Consider the following 24,105-nt stretch of genomic DNA (forward strand, 5'->3'; position numbering starts at 1 on the left):
GAGAACAGAGCTGTGTGTGTGGTTTATCTCTCTCTCTCTCTCTCTCACACACACACACACACACACACACACACACACACACACACACACACACACACACACACACACACGCATAGACCCTCTGCTGCTGCTGGGTGGGTGAAGAGCCCATTTCCTTGTTGGTAAGATGCTCTGACACGCACACACACACACACACACACACACACACACACACACACACACACACACACACACACAATGACTGAGAACAGAGCTATACAGTATGTGTGGTTTCACCTATAGACACTGTGCTGGGTGCATGAATGGACCATTTCCTTGTTGGTATGGCCTAAGATACTCTGACACGCACGCACACACACACACACACACACACACACACACACACACACACACACACACACACACACACACACACACACACACACACACACACACACACACACACACACACACACACACACACACACACACACACACATATATATATACACACACACACACACACACACACACACACACACACACACACACCACACACACTCTGTGTCAGCATAGTGTTTGCAACTTTGCATACTTAACTATTTTCTGTGACAGAGTGCAACTCACCTCCCTCTCATGTAGTTAAAGCATTATGGCAGAAAAAGGTGCTTAAAGGACAACTTTAGTTTTTTTCAACCACGGTTCATGTTTTAGGTTATTAGAGAAACTAAAAGATGAGTGTTCATTTTCTTTCATTTGCTGCTTTCTTTCGTTTTGGGGATTTTAGCAGTTTTTGACAGGGGGCGGGGGCATTCGAGCATGGGGCTAAATATGTATTTTTTTACCAAATGTGATGGTGATTTATTTTTTTATTATTTACTATAGTCCTAATAAACCCCAGGAAATTACATCTGGCCACAGCAGATCACATGATCTACTGAATGTGAAGGTAGCCTACTGGGGGAAGGCTTATAGGCTACTGTGTGTATAGGCTCAATATGTCAGTTTGTCACATTCAATAGACCCTGTGATCATTTGTGGCCAGATGTAATTTCTTGGCGTTTATTAGGACTATAGTAAATAATTAAAAAATAAATCGCCATAATATTTTGTAAAAAAAATACATATTTAGCCCCATGCTCGAATGCCCCCGCCCCCCTGTCAAAAACTGACTAAAATCCCCAAAAAGAAAGAAAGCAGCAAATGAAAGAAAATTAACACTCACCTTTTAGTTTCTCTAATTAATAACCTAAAACATGAACCTTGGTTGAAAAAAAACTAAAGTTGTTTAACTCATGCCTTCCTCTTTGGCCCTGGGCTAACGAGTGGTCACTGTGTTTTTTTGATTGATTGAAATATTTATTAACAGTTTGTAGAATGTACAGTACATTTTAAGCACAAACTCAATACAAAGACTGTTAACTGTGAGTGGACGACCCAATTAAGCATTACACTTGTTTACAACAGGGTCCACATTGTTCAATTCATCAAAACATTTAAAGACATACAAACATTTAGAGACATACAAATAGACATTTCTATGTAGCTAAAGTACAGAACAGGAATTCATCATATAGGGAGCAAAAAAGGGAAAAGATACAATATACAGTGAGGGAAAATGGGGGGGGGGGGGGGGGGGGGATTCAGATTTTACAGAGGCCAGTTTCGAATTGCAGCCATCCGTAGGTGCCCTTTGAGAGCGGTTTTGAAGGAGTCAAGGGATTCACATGTCTTAATGACTGTTGGTAGGGTGTAGGGCGAGCGAAAATAATTTAGTCCCTTGTTTGTGCCGAATCTGGGTTGTACATGGTTTGTTGCACTCCCTCTGGTGTTGTGGGTGTGGACTTCGTTTACATTAAGGAAGTATTTAGACAGGTACATGGGTATCTTAGTGAAGTATTTAGACAGGTACATGGGTATCTTAGTGAAGTATTTAGACAGGTACATGGGTATCTTAGTGAAGTATTTAGACAGGTACATGGGTATCTTGGTGAAGTATCTAGACAGGTACATGGGTATCTTAGTGAAGTATCTAGACAGGTACATGGGTATCTTAGTGAAGTATTTAGACAGGTACATGGGTATCTTGGTGGTGTAGTGAATCTTGTGAACCAGACCCATTGCAAGATGCTGTACTCTGTCGTCGACCCTAAGCCATCCCAGCCTGTCAAAGTGGGCAGGGGTGAGGTGGGTTCGGGGGGTGAGGCCAAGTAGGAGCCTGACCAGTTTGTTTTGGGAGGTCTGGAGCCTTGTTTTAAGGGCCTTTGAGGTGCTGTGGTACCAGGAGGTGGATGCATAGTCAAAGAAACCTTGTACTACGAGGGCTCCTGTTAAGGTCTTCAAGGTGTTTTTGCTGACCAGTGAGGAGATCCTGTAAAGGAATCTTGTTCTTTGAGAGAGAGTGTGTTTTACCAGCTGCACCAGGGCAGACAAGGAGGCCATCCACAGAGTGGTCGAGGCTGCAGGGAGGATCATTGGGGACCAAGTCGGTCTCCCAGAGATCTCCACAGAGTGGCCGAGGCTGCAGGGAGGTCAGTCTCCCGGTTATTAATACTCAAGTGACTCTTAAGTGAATAATTAACAGGCCATCACCAGGTAACGATGATTGACACCTGGCAATCTCCCTCCTCAGGTTATAGTTGCCACAGGTGTGTCACTCTGGGTGTGAGAAAACAGTTTGTGTGCTGGCAGCAGCTCTGAAGGACAGTGTCCAACACTCTGCAGTCTACCTGTTTGTTTATTTTTTAGCTGGAGTTAGAGCATGTTTAGAGATATATGCACCCCCTGCAGAGCATGTTAGAGCATGTTTAGAGATATATGCACCCCCTGCAGAGCATGTTAGAGCATGTTTAGAGATATATGCACCCCCTGCAGAAGAGTTAGAGCATGTTTAGAGATATATGCACCCCCTGCAGAAGAAGGCCTGCCGTCGAGACTCTTCAAACTCCTCTGTGAGACAATCCAGGGAGGAGAAGTAAACGGAGGAGGTGAATTGCTGCAGGAGGCTTTGCCTCTGTTTGAGTGACCGAGTGGGACATTAAAACACACTCACAGGTAACCCAGACAAACACGAACATTTGGACAACAAACAATAACATTGGGACAAAAAAACACTTCATTACCAGCAAGGACAAACGATAACATTGGGACAAAAAACAGCAAGAGGATCTTTATTTTGTTATCCTTGACTGTACTCACAAAGAGCGGTTTTGTGGGCTTTCTAAAGAGTGGTGAATTTAACCCCATTTGTACCCAGTTGAACATGTATTGAATATATGATTTTGGGGGTTTTCATGATTTTGTTGCTTTTCGTATATGAATATTGAATGCCATTTCCTGCTTTTGTTGTTTTAGGTCAGATTCTCACCTAATACCTCAGATCCGTATGGGCGGGGAAATTGGATTCTTGCATATTTAATTGAGTGCGGTTTGCCTTCACACTGTCATTCGCAGCAATTGGAAACGCAGCAGGGGGGACCTTTATCAATGTGTTCCATTCATAAACTATAGCCTACACAGTGAAATCTATGGTGATAAAATTACACTCATAACGTGCATGTGTCGTGCCGTCTGGGACCCCCCCCCGACCCCCCCCCCCCCCCTCTCTCTCTCTCTCTCTACGCACGCAGCCGCCACACACTGTTCTTTTGGGCATGCAGCACAGCGCTGCATGAACGCACTGATATAACTCCCCACTCCCCAGTCCCACACAGTGACAGCACTCCATGTTTACGGCACGCACAGACAGACAGACAGACAGACAGAATATTATGTAGGCTATAATACACTGCAGTGTTTTTATGTGTTTTCTTAAGCAATTGATTAATGTACACGTCCTCATTTCGATCAGGGCTTCAGTCTCCTCATTCGACCACGTCTATCCACAGTAACCTGCACCGAATCGTAGTCAAGTGCGATTCGAAGCGAAGCGAAACCCACGTTTTTGGGCGGAGTAAAATGCGGTTATTTGCTGCGCATTAGGATTCGAATGAGCCTAATTCACACCTGCCAAACGAAGCGCACTTTCTGACAATGCGCAGCAGGATTCGTTTTAATCGCAGCAAAGCTCTCTGGTATGAATGTGACCTAAGTCCTCTCTGGTAGGTACACACCTGCCTGGCACCCCAAGCTACTGAGGAAACCGTTACACTCCACAGTCTTCACCTCCCGCTGCCTGAGGCTACATCCTAGAGGACCAGTAGTTTCACCCAGAACACCATCTCTTCCAACGTCTGCCCTCTGGTAGGAGATACGGATCCATCCGCTCCAGAACCAACAGACTGACCCACAGGCTGTCAGGCTGCTGAATGGACAACCTGCCCCCCCCCCCCCCAACCCCCTCTATAGGATTAAAGGGTACTGAAAATGGACTTGGTCTTCCACTGAACTTTTGCACTATTACATTGCACCAGCAGCACCAGTGTTGTTTTCGTCGACTAAAAACTGAGACGAAAAATGTTCGTCGACTGCCTTTTTCCACTGGAGAAAACTAAATGGAAACTAAATTAAAACTATATGCCATGGTGACTAAAACTAAGACTAAATAATACTGACAATTTCGTCAACAAATAAAAACCAGACTAAAATGTTAGGAAGGGACTATAGTAGACAAGAGATCCAGTATAAGTCATTTAACACTTGGTTGCATGCTGAAAATAGCCGATCTACAAGCTGTTGTGAGCTTGTAGATCGGCTATTTTCAGCAAGTGTAAAATAAGGCATTATGACGGCAACAAGTCCCGCAAAAATACATTTTAGTCGACTAAATCACCTGTAGATTTAGTCGACTAAAATCTTATGACATGTAGTCGACTAAAACTAGACTAACACTAATACATTCCAGGTGACTAAAATGTGACTAAGACTAAGTGAAAACTATTCAGGAGACTATGACTAAAACTAAAATAGAAATTTGCTGCCAAAAACAACACTGACCAGCACTATTGTACTCGGGTTATTGTAGGCCTACAGTATGGTTATTATTTATTTGATGCCAGTGGTGAAGCTCTAAACTGAATTCCGTTGGTTCATGCAAGCAATGACAAATAAAGATCTATCTATCTCTACAAACAGGACATAAGCATACAAATACCTGGCACATTTCAAACCTAATAAGACTATAGTAAGAATGGAAAATAAGAAAAGATTAAACTATTATTAGGGTAGGTTTACCCTATTTTGTATAAGTGTTATACATGATCTCAATCAAAAGTCAAACCTATAGCAATGGGACAGACCTCAATTTAATGGGATTTTTATCTCTGGGACCCCAATTTATATATTGTAAAACGAATGCTAATTTAACTCAGAGTGTACAAATGGAACCAAATGGACCCTAACGGGACAATTTGGTTGCATTTGTACACTCTCACAGTTACAAACCCATAAGGGTCCATTTGGTTTATCATTTAGCTGGGGACCCCCTGGATCTCCCTCAAGGACCCCTGGGGGTCCCCGGACCCCCCTGGATCTCCCTCAAGGACCCCTGGGGGTCCCCGGAACCCCCTGGATCTCCCTCAAAGACCCCTGGGGGTCCCCGGACCCCCCTGGATCTCCCTCAAAGACCCCTGGGGGTCCCCGGACCCCCCTGGATCTCCCTCAAGGACCCCTGGGGGTCCCCGGAACCCCCTGGATCTCCCTCAAGGACCCCTGGGGGTCCCCGGATGACCGCTCTGGGCTATGGTAGAGGTACATGCATTTTTTATTGAGTTTGTGCTTGAAATGTATGCTACTGTAATTCTGCAAACTGTTAATAAATATTTCAATGGATCAATCAAGGCTGTGGCCCTGAGTCCAGTGCATTCTGCTCCAGGACATTACATTGAGTCCAGTGCATTCTGCTCCAGGACATTACATTGAGTCCAGTGCATTCTGCTCCAGGACATTACATTGAGTCCAGTGCATTCTGCTCCAGGACATTACATTGAGTCCAGTGCATTCTGCTCCAGGACATTACATTGAGTCCAGTGCATTCTGCTCCAGGACATTACATTGAGTCCAGTGCATTCTGCTCCAGGACATTACATTGAGTCCAGTGCATTCTGCTCCAGGACATTACATTGAGTCCAGTGCATTCTGCTCCAGGACATTACATTGAGTCCAGTGCATTCTGCTCCAGGACATTACATTGAGTCCAGTGCATTCTGCTCCAGGACATTACATTGAGTCCAGTGCATTCTGCTCCAGGACATTACATTGAGTCCAGTGCATTCTGCTCCAGGACATTACATTGTCAAGAGCCTCCATTGGACTGAATTAAGCCCCAAGAAGTGAACGGAGTTTTAGTCAAAACTAACTTAACTCTGTCTTCCTCTTTGGCCCTGGGCTAAGGAGTGGTGTGTGTGTGTGTGTGTGTGTGTGTGTGTGTGTGTGTGTGTGTGTGTGGGTGTGTGGTGTGTGGTGTGTGGTGTGTGTGTGTGTGTGTGTGTGTGTGTGCTCGATACTTAAACCTGCTCGACCGTCGCCGCCCTTTCTACTAGGGCAGAAACTCACTTAAGGTCACATTCTCACCAAATACTTCAACAAGTACGTTTATAAACAGTAAACACTGGTGGTTCTTCTCTGGAAGTACTCTACAAGTAAAAGTCAGGAATTAAAAATGTACTAGTAAAAATACAAAAGTATTCACTGGTCATATAAACTTTATGACTTATACAGTCATTTTGTCAGTGTGGTTGTGCTGTATGTGGTTGCAGCTGTTTATATGCTTGTTGTTTTGTGTGTGTGTGTGTGTGTGTGTGTGTGTGTGTGTGTGTGTGTGTGTGTGTGTGTGCGTGCGTGTGTGACTTGCAATATGTATCTTTTCCCTTTTTGCTTCCTTTATGATGAATTCCTGTTCTGTTCTTTAACTACATAGAAGTGTCTATTTGTACGTCTCTAAATGTTATGATGAATTGAACATGGTGGAACCTGTTGACAGTGTGACTGTCAATCTATATGGAATAACAATTAAGCTTTGGTGATTACTTAGCCTGTATGTGTGTTCAGTTCAGTGCACGTGCACGTGCACGTTGGTTGGTTGAGTGTATGCGTGCAGCCAGGGCGTCACACTCATTCAGAACATCCTCACTCTCACAGATCCGTGATTTCATACCCCAACCTTTGTCTGATGACTGTTTTCTTTTGTAGTACATTGTGTGTCTTTTTGATTGATTGAAATATTTATTAACAGTTTGTAGAATTTACTACTCATTTTAAGCACAAACTCAATACAAAGACTGTCAACTGTGAGTGGACGACCCAATTAAGCATTACACTTGTTTACAACAGGGTCCACATTGTTCAATTCATCAAAACATTTAAAGACATACAAACATTTAGAGACATACAAATAGACATTTCTATGAAGCTAAAGTACAGAACAGGAATTCATCATATTAATATTAACATGTCATATGTTAATGGAGGGAAGAAGTTAATCATATAAATAACATCAGATGGTACATTTCTCATGTGAAATAGCTGTAAAGGCCCCCAAAATGTCCCCCAAGGGCCCCCAAACTTTCGGCGCACGCAGCCTACTCAATGCGTAGGCCTATATGGGCGGAGAATTTGGGATTCTTGCATATTTAATTTGCTGTGGTTTGCCTTCACACTGTCATTCGCAGAAATGCAGCAGGCCTTTGTCCCATTCCTAAACTATAGCCTACACAGTGAAATCTATGGTGATGATTTTACACTCATAACGTGCATGTGTCGTTCCGTTTGGGACTGGACCCCCCCCTCTCTCTCTCTCTACGCACGCAGCCGCCACGCACTGTTCTTTTGGGCATGGAGGCACAGCGCTGAGCGCACTGATAGCCTAGAACTCCCCAGTAGGCCTACCCACACAGTGACAGCACTCCATGTTTACGGCACGCACGCACAAACAGACAGACAGACAGACAGAGTAGACAGAATATTCTGTAGGCTATAATAGGCTACACTGCAGTGTTTTTATGTGTTTCCTTAAGCAATTGATTAATGTACTCTTCCTCATTTCGATCAGGGCTTCAGTCTCCTCATTCGACCACGTCTATCCACGGTAACTAAACGGGACATCTTTGCGCTGCGTAAGATATGCCTTCTCCGTCTCCAACTGTGTTCAGCTCCTCACCCGCCACATTGTTTGCTTCATTTCCTTTATTTACTGCGGATTGCATTCACACCTGCACCGAATCGTAATCAAGTGCGATTGGAAGCGAAGCGAAACCCCCGTTTTTGCTCGGAGTAGAATGTGGCTCTTTGATACGCATTAGGATTCGAATGAGCCTAATCCACACCTGCCAAACGAAGTGCACTTTCTGACAATACGCAGCAGCAGGATTCGTTTTTTAATCGCAGCAAAGCTTAGCTTTCTGGTGTGAATGTCACCTTCTTCCACGTATAGTGTCTACAACGCCATGTCATAACCATGTTTATTGAAATGATACATTTACACCGATTGCTCCATCGCCTCTCTTATGCTGTGCGTAATGTGTTGGCATGCTCTGAATGAAGAAATAACACTAATGCCACATGTCATATTATTTTAACCATGTTTATTAAAACGGTTTTAGAATAATAACTAGGGCCGGGACTAATTGCGATTAATTTAGATTAATTCTCTACAGAAAAATTAATCGCGATTAACTACAGATAAATTAATCGCACCTTTTTTTTCACCGCGGAACGTTTCTCACTGGGCGCTTTTCTATAGTACTGAAAACTGGAAATAATAAAAAGTCACCCCATTTTGTGTTGCCTAGAACTGGAGGTCTGACAAAAAACAGTAACAATATATAAGTACAGCTTTGTGATGTCACTGAGATGTACTTGTTACTGTTAGACCTCCAGTTCTAGGCAACACAGAATGGGGTGACTTTTTATTATTATTTCCACAACAGGTATATTAATGACAGTAAAATGTGGTATCCTGTAGTCACTATTCATTGATTCACTGGGATACCAAAAAACATTTAAAAAAAGGTTTCTCGCGGTTGAATATTGATATGCGATTAAAATGCGATTAATCTAGATTAATTAATCGCAAAGCCTCTGATTAATTAGATTAATTTTTTTAATCGAGTCCCAGCTCTAATAATAACACAGATTGCTCCAGTAGGCTACCTTCCTCTTTCCACTGATGATCATGTCCAGTGCATGTAAGCAATATCGGCAAGTTAGCTTTTATTAATAATAATAATAATAATAATGTGTTTGACACATGCTGCATGGACGCGTCACCATGGCAAACCAATGTCGCCGTCGCCGGAGGCTGTTTGCTTAACGATGTTGTTTTGACAGCTACGGCGTGGGCGTCAGAATGCCAGCCGGCAGACGCACTTCCTCGTAGTGGACTCATGGTAGTGGAGCGTCCTTAAGTCCATTATTATTCCTTCCTTGGTTCTCCGGGGCGTCGGGAGTGTAACGATGGCGTCTGTCTCTCTCTCGGTCCCACTAGAGACGGGTTGTTGCTGTTGGACGATGAGGATGTATTTCTACATGTTGGTGATGATGCTGGGGATCAGACCCAGCGGTTACTACACATCACCTGTGAGAGGTATTAAACGATATACTGTATACAACTTTATTTACACTCGACTCACTGCGTTGTTGTAGTCCTGACCTGGGCTTGTGCTACTATCGCTAACGGTAGCCTAAGATTTAGATGGTTTTTTGTTTTTATCGTAGATGAAGTTGATGGATTTTGACATGTTTTGCTTGTAGCCTACAATGTATAAATATTAGTCCGTAGTTTTCAATAAAGAAATGCAGTCTGTGGCTGATTTCTGTCGGAACTTCCTAGTGAGGGAGCTATAAGGGAGCGCATCCGGTACACTTGTTTACAAGAAGAGGGTCCACCATGTTCAATTCATCAAAACATTTAGAGACGTACAAATAGACACTTCTATATAGTTAAAGAACAGAACAGGAATTCATCATAAAGGAGGTAAAAATGGAAAAGAAACATATAGCCTACAGTGAGTTAGGAGAAAACGGGGGATTCAGATTTTACGGGGGCCAGTTTCGAATTGCAGCCGTCCGTAAGTGACATTATAATCCACGAATGTATTGAAGACTACGGACTAACACATTGCACAAGCACCCCGTATGCCTCGCTGACATTATAAACCACTTCTTTATTGAAAACTACGGACTAACACATTGCACAAGCACCCCGTATGCCTCTCTGACATTATACACCACTTCTTTATTGAAAACTACGGACTAACACATTGCACAAGCACCCCGTATGCCTCGCTGACATTATAAACCACCTCTTTATTGAAAACTACGGACTAACACATTGCACGTAGGCCACAGTCGGACCATCGGTGTAAACTCAAAGCATCTTTATATTTAGCGTTCGTAGATGTTGGGAGTTGTAGCAGGGCTCAGCTGCAGTCAGTGTGCACGGCCGGGGGAAGTGGGCTATAGCCCTGGCCCAGTGCATACAGTCGAGTCGCTTTTTGTTTATTTTCGGGAAACTGTAAAGCCTCGCACGCAGTGGGAAAAGCTGCTGTTAAGATACGGTACTAAATACTGAATGTGTTCTCGTTTTCAGTTCTTTTTTATGAATGTGTATTGATTTGATTTGATTGATTAACAGCTTGCAGAATAATTACAGGCTACAACTCAATAGAAAGACTGTTAACTGTGAGTGGACGACAGCATAAAGCATTACACTTGTTTACAACAGGGCCAGTGAGTGCTTCCCCCCCCCCAGCCACGCCCCCCCCCCCCCCCCCAGCGGGGGGGAAAACGATTTTTTTTCTTTTTCGTTTGGTACTTTGGTACTGAGCACCAATTGAAAAGCTATGCCAGGGACCCCCATAAGAGAAGATTAAAGCTATGCCAGGGACCCCCATAAGAGAAGATTAAAGCTATGCCAGGGACCCCCATAAGAGAAGACTTTTAGGGCTCTATAGCAGTGATCCTCAAACCGTTTAATTTCAATGACCCTCCGTTTGACATGCATTAGTCTACGGACCCCCATTTAAAGGAGAATTCCATACTTAAAAGGCTTTCTTACCTTTCTTTGTAGTCGTTACGTCCCCACCAAAGAGGTCCAGGTGTTATTTTGTGCAAAAGCTCCTTATTGGCTATTTCCCCTACCATAAGCCCTAAATGAAATGCATTGAATTGAATGGGATGTACGGGGTGTTGTGCTAATTCGCTTATTTCCATTTTTTTGTATATATCCTCTCTTCATAATGTAAATAATAACCCAAGCGGCACACTTTACTACTTCTTTCTATGGAAATAAGCGAATTAGCACAACACCCCATACATCCCATTCAATTCAATGCAATTCATTTAGGGCTTATGGTAGGGGAAATAGCCAATAAGGAGCTTTTGCACAAAATAACACCTGGACCTCTTTGGTGGGGACGTAACGACTACAAAGAAAGGCAAGAAAGCCTTTTAGTATGGAATTCTCCTTTAAACACATTTCTATCTCTGTGACCCCCAATTTATATTGTAAAATCAATGTTAATTTAACTGACCTGTTAGGGTCCATTTGTACACTCTCAGAGTTACAGACCCATAAGGGTCCATTTGTACACTCTCTGAGTTACAGACCCATAAGGGTCCATTTGTTTCCATTTGTACACTCTGAGTTACAGACCCATAGGGGGCCATTTGTACACTCATGATTACAGACCCATAAGGGTCCATTTGGTTCCATTTGTACACTCATGATTACAGACCCATAAGGGTCCATTTGGTTCCAAACTATCATTTAGCTGGGGACCCCCTGGCACTCCCTCAAGGACCCCAGGGGGTCCCCGGACCACACTTTGGGAACCACTGCTCTAGCTCACGTGACATCATTGTGTTTTTAGGACTCCACCAGGTCAAAGGTCAACGGGTCCTCTCAACCTGTGTTGTGTTTTTAGGACTCCACCAGGTCAAAGGTCAACGGGTCCTCTCAACCTGTGTTGTGTTTTTAGGACTCCAGGTCATCGGGTCCTCTCAACCTGTGCTGTGTTTTTAGGACTCCAGGTCATCGGGTCTTCTCAACCTGTGTTGTGTTTTTAGGACTCCAGGTCATCGGGTCCTCTCAACCTGCATGTGTTGTGTTTTTAGGACTCCAGGTCAACGGGTCTTCTCAACCTGTGCTGTGTTTTTAGGACTCCAGGTCATCGGGTCCTCTCAACCTGTGTTGTGTTTTTAGGACTCCAGGTCATCGGGTCCTCTCAACCTGTGCTGGCCAGACTGGGAGGCGAGGCGATCCTTCCGTGTCTCGTTGACCCTCTGCTCAACATGGAGAAACGGTCAGTGTTTTGGACCAGAGCTGACCTGAACCCACCAGACATTTACGTTTTCCAAGATGGACGTCGCATTACCACCGGCGTGAACCTCGTGTACAAACAGAGGACGTTCCTGTTTCCGGAGGAGCTGCAACACGGTAACTTCTCCCTGAGGCTGACCGAGGTGATGTTCTCGGACGAAGGGACCTACCGCTGTTTCGTTCCACACGTGGGCAGCAGTACCATCCAGCTCCGTGTTGGTAAGATTTAGGCCCAATCCCAATTCCTTTTTTAACCCTACCCCTCAGCCCTTGCCCCTTCCCCTTGTCCCTACATAAGGAGTGTCAAGGGGTAGGGAGATAAATCATCCCCCTAGGAATTGGAACGTCCCTAAATATTGAACGTCCCTTGTAGATATTGATATACAACCTGTTCTCAGAAAATAGCTGATCTGCAAGCTCACTACAGGCCAGTGGTCCCCAAACTTTGATGGCATTTCTGTCTCTAGGACCCCCAATTTATATTGTAAAATCAATGTTAATTAACTCTGAGAGTGTACAAACTATCATTTAGCCCATAACCCACTTTGGAAACTACTTTCCATTTGATTTAAGCTGAAGAGATGGAACGTAAATATAACATTGCTGTGGTTATGATGAAATAAATATATTGTAATTTTGTCTCATGTTGGTATAGCCCACCATGCAGAATGTAATTCAGCTAGATATAGCTCATTCTGACACCTGCTCAACAGTTGTACCTGATTCATTGATTATTGTATTAACAGTTTGTATAGCATGGGTACAGATATATATACAGGGTTTGAAAAAGGAAAAACAATTTACAGTATAGAAAGAAGGGGCTGTGGTCATTGTTTTTAATATCATTAAGAACAGAGTAATCTTCTATCAATGAAAATGCCATCGTGATTCATCTCCATCCAATGTACAGTCTGTACAGCAGCTTGCAATCTGTTCTGTAGCTGGTTTGCCTGGGGGAAAAAACAACACCATTGCTAATTAGTTATGTAAGTTTTGCAACTTGTGGGGATTAGCTTAACATTGGTCATGATAAAACCATAGCTATCACTGCAGCGAGTAGCCAACGTTATGCAGCGACAGCGTTATGTAGGTACAGTCAGGGCCGCTTTTAGGGTAGATCGAATGGTGCCGCCGCGCAAGGCCTCGCGCTAGGCAGCGTTTTTATTTATTTTTTAAACACTTTCCATCTCAGAGTCAGAGCTAAAATATAGGCAGCTACGTTGTAACGGTCAGATATTTCTATCACTGCTACTAATTATTTAAATCACGGGTTGTGAATGATCTCCTCTTAGGACACAACTGATAAAGTGGAATGCAAAGAAATAGCCTAAATAAGCAGCAGAAAACACAGTCAGAAGCAAAGCTCACGTTAACCTTTTATCTAGTAATCATGGAATCAACAGTATTACAGACAGAGTAGAATGAATGAAATGAATGAGTGATCCGAAACGAGTGTGCGTGTCTCACGCACGCACGCCCGTGCTTTATTGTCTTAGTATAGTTCCGTGGTTCCAACCAAAGTCTGTTGCCCCCAGAGTTCCTTCCCGACCGTTAAACTCCCTCCAAAGTAAAGTAAAGGTGATAAAAAGAACTTAATCCATCCCTGTAGCGAACGTAATCCAGGTATCTGCTACTCCAAACGAAGAGGAAGAAAACCCTCGGATCCTCGCGGGACGTTGAAGTAAATAAATAAATAAAAGACGAACGATCTCACCAGTAGAAGAAAGTCTCGAGCCTCCTCATATAGGGAGCGCAATAGTTCTTGTAGCTATAGCTTAGTTAAGGAGATGTTTAGAGAACAAAGGTGTCCAGGTCCCTCGTAGACTCCCTGTTTGTTTGTTTGTCTGTCTCTCTCCGTCCACCTGACAGGCCGGTAACCTCCGCCTACTTTATGGGCGTCAGTCCAACTCCAGACCCATGTCACTCAAAATATATCAAATCATAAACATAGTGTTTAAAACCCCCCAAATAATAACAAAATCACACAATAGACAGCACAGAATGTATAGGACCTTACCCTTGACAGATGGCGTTAATTAGAAATATTAAATAATACAACATGTACTTTTAAATGTTGCTATTAAAATAAATCATCTTTAACTTGTGTGGCAGTTGCTACAACGTTCTCCCTGCATCGCAGTTCGCAGCCCGTTCCGTCGCAGTAGATTCTTCACCTATTTAAGCTGCGGTCGGTTGGGGGGCCTCCGACGGCCGCGCGTCGCCTCCTCCTTCCACCCGCCGTCACTTCTTCATCCTACCGTTAAGCGACACCCGGCTGTCCCGTCGTGGGCCCCCCTGTTGTCCCCCTCTGCGCTGCGCTGTGCCGTGCTGGCTTGCGCTGCAGAATTAGAGCAGATCTACAAGCTCACAATGCGTTGAAGCGCGACGCGTTGTGAGCTTGTAGATCGGCCGCGCCACCGCGCAACGCATGCAGTCGAATTATACACACGATGGAAACGAAACAAATACAACTGAACACATGTAGGCTAATTGAGGCACAACGGCTCCGCTCACAAACAAAGTGACACAAGTGAAGTGAAAAGGTATGCTGTCATGTCATGTAGGACTGTGTGTGGACAAAAAAAAGGTTTTATTTCAAATACTTTGTCAGGCATGGACCGACGACCTCTCTCTCTCTCTCTCTCTCTCTCTCTCTCTCTCTCTCTCACACACTCTCTCTTTCAGTCTCTCTCTGTCAGTCCAGTCAGTCAGTGTCATGATTTCACAATTTTCGAATTGAATTTTGATCGATCACAAACTGTCTGCAGGCAATCAAGCAAATGTGATACTTAATATTCATAACAAATAACAGCAACACAAGCAAGCAGCTGTTCATTTTACTTTTATAACCAGTAATTTGAGCTGCACTGCAGGGCATGCTGGTTGGGTGGTGGTTTTATATCAGTTATGATCAGCAACAGGTTTGTGTTCCATTGGTATTCGTTGTAGAGTAATACATAGACATGTTAAATTGCTCATATAGATCATCAGACAGTGTCAGCCCCAGAGACCCCTCCTGTGACAGCTAGCTTGACATGACTCATGTCATGTTAACTATAGCTTCCTTACAACAAATAAAATAACATCATGTGGAGGACCACAATCTCTGCATTCACACTGTTAAGCTGCTAAATTAGGCAGTGCATGTCAATTTATTACTCATTGGAGATGAGAACCTGGCTTAATATTTGTAGGAAAGTGAAGGCAAAAGTAAATATTAATTCATTAATTAATTCAAAATTCTCTCAAACTGTGTTGTGTTTTTAGGACAACACCAGCTCAACGGGTCCTCTCAACCTGTGTTGTGTTTTTAGGAAAACACCAGGTCAACGGGCCCTCTCAAACTGTGTTGTGTTTTTAGGAAAACACCAGCTCATCGGGTCCTCTCAACCTGTGTTGTGTTTTTAGGAAAACACCAGGTCAACGGGTCCTCTCAACCTGTGTTGTGTTTTTAGGAAAACACCAGCTCAACGGGTCCTCTCAACCTGTGCTGGCCAGACTGGGAGGCGTGGCGATCCTTCCGTGTCACGTTCACCCTCCGGTCGACATGGAGACACGGTCAGTGTTTTGGACCAGAGCTGACCTGAACCCAAAAGACGTTTGCACTCTCCAAGACGGACGTACCAGGAGTGAAAACCTGCACCCGTGGTACAAACAGAGGACGTCCCTGCTCCATGACAAGCTGTCTCGTGGTGACGTCTCAATGAGGCTGACCAGGATGAGGTTCTCGGACGAAGGGACCTACCGCTGTCTCGTTCCATACATGGGCAACATTACGATCCAGCTCCGTGTTGGTAAGTTTACAGTATGACTACAGTACAGTAAGACTACAGTATGATCCAGCTCCTTGTTGGTAAGTTTACAGTATGACTACAGTACAGTAAGACTACAGTATGATCCAGCTCCTTGTTGGTAAGATTACAGTATGACTACAGTACAGTAAGACTACAGTACGATCCAGCTCCTTGTTGGTAAGTTTACAGTATGACTACAGTACAGTAAGACTACAGTATGATCCAGCTCCTTGTTGGTAAGTTTACAGTATGACTACAGTACAGTAAGACTACAGTATGATCCAGCTCCGTGTTGGTAAGTTTACAGTATGACTACAGTACAGTAAGACTACAGTATGATCCAGCTCCTTGTTGGTAAGATTACAGTATGACTACAGTACAGTAAGACTACAGTATGATCCAGCTCCTTGTTGGTAAGATTACAGTATGACTACAGTACAGTAAGACTACAGTACGATCCAGCTCCTTGTTGGTAAGTTTACAGTAAGACTACAGTACAGTAAGACTACAGTATGATCCAGCTCCTTGTTGGTAAGATTACAGTATGACTACAGTACAGTAAGAAAGACTACAGTATGATCCAGCTCCTTGTTGGTAAGATTACAGTATGACTACAGTACAGTAAGACTACAGTATGATCCAGCTCCTTGTTGGTAAGATTACAGTATGACTACAGTACAGTAAGAAAGACTACAGTATGATCCAGCTCCTTGTTGGTAAGATTACAGTATGACTACAGTACAGTAAGACTACAGTATGATCCAGCTCCTTGTTGGTAAGATTACAGTATGACTACAGTACAGTAAGACTACAGTATGATCCAGCTCCTTGTTGGTAAGATTACAGTATGACTACAGTACAGTAAGAAAGACTACAGTATGATCCAGCTCCGTGTTGGTAAGTTTACAGTATGACTACAGTACAGTAAGACTACAGTATGATCCAGCTCCTTGTTGGTAAGATTGAATGTTCATAATCATCACCAGTGTTGGGCTTGTTTTAACCCATTTTGGGGCGGGAAACCCTTTCGGTGTTTTAGGCATTATGTTATGCTTTAGCTATTGAAAAATAGCAGATCTTGTAGGTCTGGTATTTTTGAAAAATCGTGAAAATGTGGCCCAAATGTTTGAATATATATATTATTTCAGAGAGAACGTTTTTAACTCAAATCTTTGCTTCTGGGGGGGGGGGGGGGGGGGAGGGGCTTGGGGGGGCCCTAATATATTAAAGTCTAACTCATGTTTATTAGGTGATGTAATGGTGATGTAAAACAAACGGTACAAACACAAACATTAACAATAAAGAGACAATACGACGTAATGAGTTACATTATGACGTACATTTTCCCTTCATTGTCAATGGCGTTTACTAAACAAACATGGAACTAAAGACAAACAACCTCAAAGAAATAAGTGATATTTGAATTAAGTGGAACCACTGAATATAACTTTAACTGTTCAACTTGGCTGACCTACGTGTCTCTCCACAGACCAAGAGGTGACGTACCTTCCACCACGAGGCAGAGGCATCCGAGTGGAAATGCAACCAGACATCCGCTCTGTTCCTAACGTCACCTTCATCCTGTGGAAGCACGGAGGTAGGGAGAGAGAGAGAGAGAGGGAGGGAGGGAGAGAGAGATAGAGAGAGAGAGGGGACTCCAGAGAAGAAGGGAAGATATAACCTCATTGTCAGCTCTGTAGCAGTGACCGGCAAACTGTGTTCTTCGGGATCAGACTAGTGTAGAAACACAGGGAAGGTTACCGTATATTAGATTAGTCGATGGGTGGACTAGTGTAGAAACACAGGGAAGGTTGCCGTATATTAGATCAGTCGATGGGTGGACTAGTGTAGAAACACAGGGAAGGTTGCCGTATATTAGATCAGTCGATGGGTGGACTAGTGTAGAAACACAGGGAAGGTTGCCGTATATTAGATCAGTCGATGGGTGGACTAGTGTAGAAACACAGGGAAGGTTACCGTATATTAGATCAGTCGATGGGTGGACTAGTGTAGAAACACAGGGAAGGTTGCCGTATATTAGATCAGTCGATGGGTGGACTAGTGTAGAAACACAGGGAAGGTTACCGTATATTAGATCAGTCGATGGGTGGACTAGTGTAGAAACACAGGGAAGGTTACCGTATATTAGATTAGTCGATGGGTGGACTAGTGTAGAAACACAGGGAAGGTTGCCGTATATTAGATTAGTCGATGGGTGGACTAGTGTAGAAACACAGGGAAGGTTACCGTATATTAGATCAGTCGATGGGTGGACTAGTGTAGAAACACAGGGAAGATTGCCGTATATTAGATTAGTCGATGGGTGGACTAGTGTAGAAACACAGGGAAGGTTGCCGTATATTAGATCAGTCGATGGGTGGACTAGTGTAGAAACACAGGGAATGTTACCGTATATTAGATCAGTCGATGGGTGGACTAGTGTAGAAACACAGGGAAGGTTGCCGTATATTAGATCAGTCGATGGGTGGACTAGTGTAGAAACACAGGGAAGGTTGCCGTATATTAGATCAGTCGATGGGTGGACTAGTGTAGAAACACAGGGAAGGTTGCCGTATATTAGATCAGTCGATGGGTGGACTAGTGTAGAAACACAGGGAAGGTTGCCGTATATTAGATCAGTCGATGGGTGGACTAGTGTAGAAACACAGGGAAGGTTGCCGTATATTAGATCAGTCGATGGGTGGACTAGTGTAGAAACACAGGGAAGGTTACCGTATATTAGATCAGTCGATGGGTGGACTAGTGTAGAAACACAGGGAAGGTTACCGTATATTAGATCAGTCGATGGGTGGACTAGTGTAGAAACACAGGGAAGGTTACCGTATATTAGATCAGTCGATGGGTGGACTAGTGTAGAAACACAGGGAAGGTTACCGTATATTAGATTAGTTGATGGGTGGACTAGTGTAGAAACACAGGGAAGGTTACCGTATATTAGATCAGTCGATGGGTGGACTAGTGTAGAAACACAGGGAAGGTTACCGTATATTAGATTAGTGGATGGGTGGACTAGTGTAGAAACACAGGGAATGTTACCGTATATTAGATCAGTCGATGGGTGGACTAGTGTAGAAACACAGGGAAGGTTACCGTATATTAGATCAGTCGATGGGTGGACTAGTGTAGAAACACAGGGAAGGTTGCCGTATATTAGATCAGTCGATGGGTGGACTAGTGTAGAAACACAGGGAAGGTTACCGTATATTAGATCAGTCGATGGGTGGACTAGTGTAGAAACACAGGGAAGGTTACCGTATATTAGATCAGTCGATGGGTGGACTAGTGTAGAAACACAGGGAAGGTTACCGTATATTAGATCAGTCGATGGGTGGACTAGTGTAGAAACACAGGGAAGGTTACCGTATATTAGATCAGTCGATGGGTGGACTAGTGTAGAAACACAGGGAAGGTTGCCGTATATTAGATCAGTCGATGGGTGGACTAGTGTAGAAACACAGGGAAGGTTACCGTATATTAGATCAGTCGATGGGTGGACTAGTGTAGAAACACAGGGAAGGTTACCGTATATTAGATCAGTCGATGGGTGGACTAGTGTAGAAACACAGGGAAGGTTACCGTATATTAGATCAGTCGATGGGTGGACTAGTGTAGAAACACAGGGAAGGTTGCCGTATATTAGATCAGTCGATGGGTGGACTAGTGTAGAAACACAGGGAAGGTTACCGTATATTAGATCAGTCGATGGGTGGACTAGTGTAGAAACACAGGGAAGGTTGCCGTATATTAGATCAGTCGATGGGTGGACTAGTGTAGAAACACAGGGAAGGTTACCGTATATTAGATCAGTCGATGGGTGGACTAGTGTAGAAACACAGGGAAGGTTGCCGTATATTAGATCAGTCGATGGGTGGACTAGTGAAGAAACACAGGGAAGGTTACCGTATATTAGATCAGTCGATGGGTGGACTAGTGTAGAAACACAGGGAAGGTTACCGTATATTAGATCAGTCGATGGGTGGACTAGTGTAGAAACACAGGGAAGGTTACCGTATATTAGATCAGTCGATGGGTGGACTAGTGTAGAAACACAGGGAAGGTTACCGTATATTAGATCAGTCGATGGGTGGACTAGTGTAGAAACACAGGGAAGGTTACCGTATATTAGATCAGTCGATGGGTGGACTAGTGTAGAAACACAGGGAAGGTTGCCGTATATTAGATCAGTCGATGGGTGGACTAGTGTAGAAACACAGGGAAGGTTACCGTATATTAGATCAGTCGATGGGTGGACTAGTGTAGAAACACAGGGAAGGTTACCGTATATTAGATCAGTCGATGGGTGGACTAGTGTAGAAACACAGGGAAGGTTACCGTATATTAGATCAGTCGATGGGTGGACTAGTGTAGAAACACAGGGAAGGTTGCCGTATATTAGATCAGTCGATGGGTGGACTAGTGTAGAAACACAGGGAAGGTTACCGTATATTAGATCAGTCGATGGGTGGACTAGTGTAGAAACACAGGGAAGGTTACCGTATATTAGATCAGTCGATGGGTGGACTAGTGTAGAAACACAGGGAAGGTTACCGTATATTAGAACAGTCGATGGGTGGCTCTTCTCTTCCAAGACAGACTTTGCGCTCCTGTGGAAGCACGTACCCGATTGTAACCACACCCCGGTTTGGTATGTGGACTGATGATGAGACAGTAGACAGTAGGTACCCTCACATGTTCTCCCCGTGTCCCCTATAGGGTAGGTACCCTCACATGTTCTCCCCGTGTCCCCTAGGGTAGGTACCCTCACATGTTCTCCCTGTGTCCCCTAGGGTAGGTACCCTCACATGTTCTCCCTGTGTCCCCTATAGGGTAGGTACCCTCACATGTTCTCCCCGTGTCCCCTAGGGTAGGTACCCTCACATGTTCTCCCCGTGTCCCCTAGGGTAGGTACCCTCACATGTTCTCCCAGTGTCCCCTAGGGTAGGTACCCTCACATGTTCTCCCCGTGTCCCCTAGGGTAGGTACCCTCACATGTTCTCCCCGTGTCCCCTAGGGTAGGTACCCTCACATGTTCTCCCCGTGTCCCCTAGGGTAGGTACCCTCACATGTTCTCCCCGTGTCCCCTAGGGTAGGTACCCTCACATGTTCTCCCCGTGTCCCCTAGGGTAGGTACCCTCACAAAAAACATGCAGTAATCCTGGTCTCTAAACTGCCTCTCTCTGGCCAGCCGGGGGGCCTGATGGAGGGGAAAGGAACTGGTTGGAATAACGTGTTCCTTCCACGCGCTACGTCCAACCAGGGAAACTCCCCCCTGTCAGGTGTAAAGGAGCAACTTGGATACTCAGGCATGAAGGAAGCATGAGTTCAAGTCCGTTGCTCTCCCCTTGTCCCCCATATATGGGGACTAGGTTGGTCTCCCCTTGTCCCCCATATATGGGGACTAGGTTGGTGGAGGGTGTGTAGAGCCCAGGATCACATTAGATGATTGACACAGGGGTGAAAAATGGGTTACAGAATCGTGGGATAAAAAATATATTTAGAGACAGTAGAGTTTCAAACTAGAGTAGAGAGAGAGAGAGAGATAGGTAGAGAGAGAGAGGGGTAGGCAGGGATGGATAGAGAGAGAGAGAGAGATAGGGAGAGAGAGAGAGGGGTAGGCAGGGGGAGAGAGAGAGAGAGAGAGAGAGAGAGAGAGAGAGAGAGAGAGAGAGAGAGAGAGAGAGAGAGAGAGAGAGAGAGAGAGAGAGAGAGAGAGAGAGAGAGAGAGAGAGAGAGACTCCAGAGAAGAAGTGAAGATATAACCTCATTGTCAGCTCTGTAACAGTGAAGATATAACCTCATCATCAGCTCTGTAACAGTGAAGATATAACCTCATTGTCAGCTCTGTAACAGTGAAGATATAACCTCATTGTCAGCTCTGTAACAGTGAAGATATAACCTCATTGTCAGCTCTGTAACAGTGAAGATATAACCTCATCATCAGCTCTGTAACAGTGAAGATATAACCTCATTGTCAGCTCTGTAACAGTGAAGATATAACCTCATTGTCAGCTCTGTAACAGTGGTCGGCAAACTGTGTTCTTCTGGATCGGACTAGTGTAGAAACACAGGGAAGGTTTAGTCTAGTCACTGGAAGGGGGTATCATGCACCCCCCGGAAATATACTTCTAATCAGTGTTTTCTTATTGGAGAAAATGTGCTGAAAATGATGAGCTATGATCAAAACCCCCTTTTTTGGTATATGGCTCTCTCGAAATTGTGTAAAGGCAAATATTAATTAACTAAAATTACTTAAATAATTGAAATTGGTCATGGAGTATTCTGACACATAGGGGTAAGTAGCAGAACAGGATTTGGGAGGTTGCTACTAGGGCTGACCTTCGATTACGTTTTTGATGATCGACGCTTCGATAAAAATTTGTTTCGATCTTCGACGCTTCGAAACCCAACGGGGGGGGGGGGGGTGCGATGCGAGGTGCGCGATGCGAGGTGCGCGATGCGAGGCGCGCACCTTAAACAATAGCGGAGAGAAAGGCTTGGATTGGTCTCATTTATTTAAAACTATTAGCATTGAAGCAACAACTGTTGCAGCCTTCATGAAAGCAGTGACGCACAAATAATTAGGCTTAATAAAACAGCCGACCGTAACAAGTCAACTGCCTGACGCAGGCATTACCTCTCAAAAAAAAATATATATATCCAGAAAATGTAGGGATTTAGCTTCTCTTCCGATTGAAACAAAGATGTGAAAACACCAAAAAAAGCACCAGTCCTGGAGCTCCAGGCGTGCTAATTTGCGCCGCGGTCTACGCCGCTCTCAGACCCTTCCGAGTCCGACGAGGCTCTTTCTTGGTGTAGAAAAGTGTGGATGACCGCGGCTCAAATTAGCGCGCCTGGAGCCCAGGAGGTCAGGGCTTTTCCCCCTGTCCCATGCGTGAAATTCCGACGCGGATTTTTCGCCCGGCCATCCCGTATGTGATACGCCAATTTCTTGTCACATAGTTGACACTGTACACCACTTGTTCTTTGTTCTCCTTGCATATTCTAAAATGCAACCACACTTTAGATTTCTTTTGTGGCGGCATGACTGCAGGCTGCTCTGTGACTGTGTTGACTTCCTTGTTGTTCGGGGAGAGGGGAGGAGGCGTTGCGGTGCTGCGAGGCGCGAGCATGGCTCGCGGACCAAATGGGGCCGTCTCGCGGACCAAAAGCGGCCGCTTTTTTTTTAATGACTATTCGATTCAAAATTTAAAAATCGATTCCTGTGCGTATCGATTGAACATCGATTAATCGATTTTTTTGGGTCAGCCCTAGTTGCTACTATTATATTCTTAAATATGACCCACATCATCCTCAGAAACACAAACAGATATGGTGTCCGCTTGACTAATAACAACAAAGATGGTTATTTTCCAACACATTATGGTGAGTATCACTGCCTCACTTGTATTATAGAAAACTTCTCATATCCCTAAGCTTCAATTTGAGCCCAAGATAACCTTTCTATCTTGTAAATTACTCTTTCTGAACTATACCTCAAATCGGTGAAAATTGTATATTCAGTCAGTATCAGCTATACATTTGGAATGAATGATTTAATAACTGAGTTTGACCTGAGTCCACATTATGGAATATTTCTTGAATAAACTATGTTAAAAAGTGTCCTACCATTTTTATGCAAATGAGTGTCACTATTATCAAAACAATCGATTTTCACTTAAATATTGCACTTAAATGAACAAATAAGGTGTCTAGACCTATGTTTTGAGGGTCAAGGATCTCAGTTAAACTATTATTAAAGTGACCACATGTGCCCGTGGCGTGCTAGTGTACAAATCAGTGCCGCCATTACAATAAAGTCACATTTATACCAAGTAAGAGATACCAATATTGCACATAACTTTACAAACAAGGTATCTAGACAGGTGCTGTGTTTTTAAGCAAGCTTTATAATTTAGAATATACTGTAGCATAACATCACAAACTAAAAACATCCTTAGTATGAACAATAGTATACGGCAGTATACACACTAGACTATAGAATGGCCTGCAATATGCAGTTCAAATTTCAAACAGTCAAACAATCCTGTAACAGTA

At 44.0% G+C, this 24,105-nt stretch overlaps 1 protein-coding gene across 1 annotated transcript in view; it reads left to right on the top strand.

Moving 5' to 3' along the window:
• Positions 1-9,423: 9,423 nt before the first annotated feature.
• Positions 9,424-24,105, top strand: part of LOC310873313 (uncharacterized protein) — a gene marked incomplete at its 5' end in the record, with an annotated part of 45,563 nt that continues 30,881 nt past the window's right edge. The window contains 4 exons of the mRNA XM_083785662.1: positions 9,424-9,499; positions 12,119-12,454; positions 15,691-16,029; positions 17,519-17,626. Of these exons, the coding sequence (XP_083641788.1) occupies positions 9,424-9,499; positions 12,119-12,454; positions 15,691-16,029; positions 17,519-17,626 (859 nt within the window). The remainder of the gene's footprint in view (positions 9,500-12,118; positions 12,455-15,690; positions 16,030-17,518; positions 17,627-24,105) is intronic.

This window comes from Protomyctophum parallelum (genome assembly GCF_964188405.1).
Source record: "Protomyctophum parallelum genome assembly, chromosome: 16".
Taxonomy (NCBI): domain Eukaryota; kingdom Metazoa; phylum Chordata; class Actinopteri; order Myctophiformes; family Myctophidae; genus Protomyctophum; species Protomyctophum parallelum.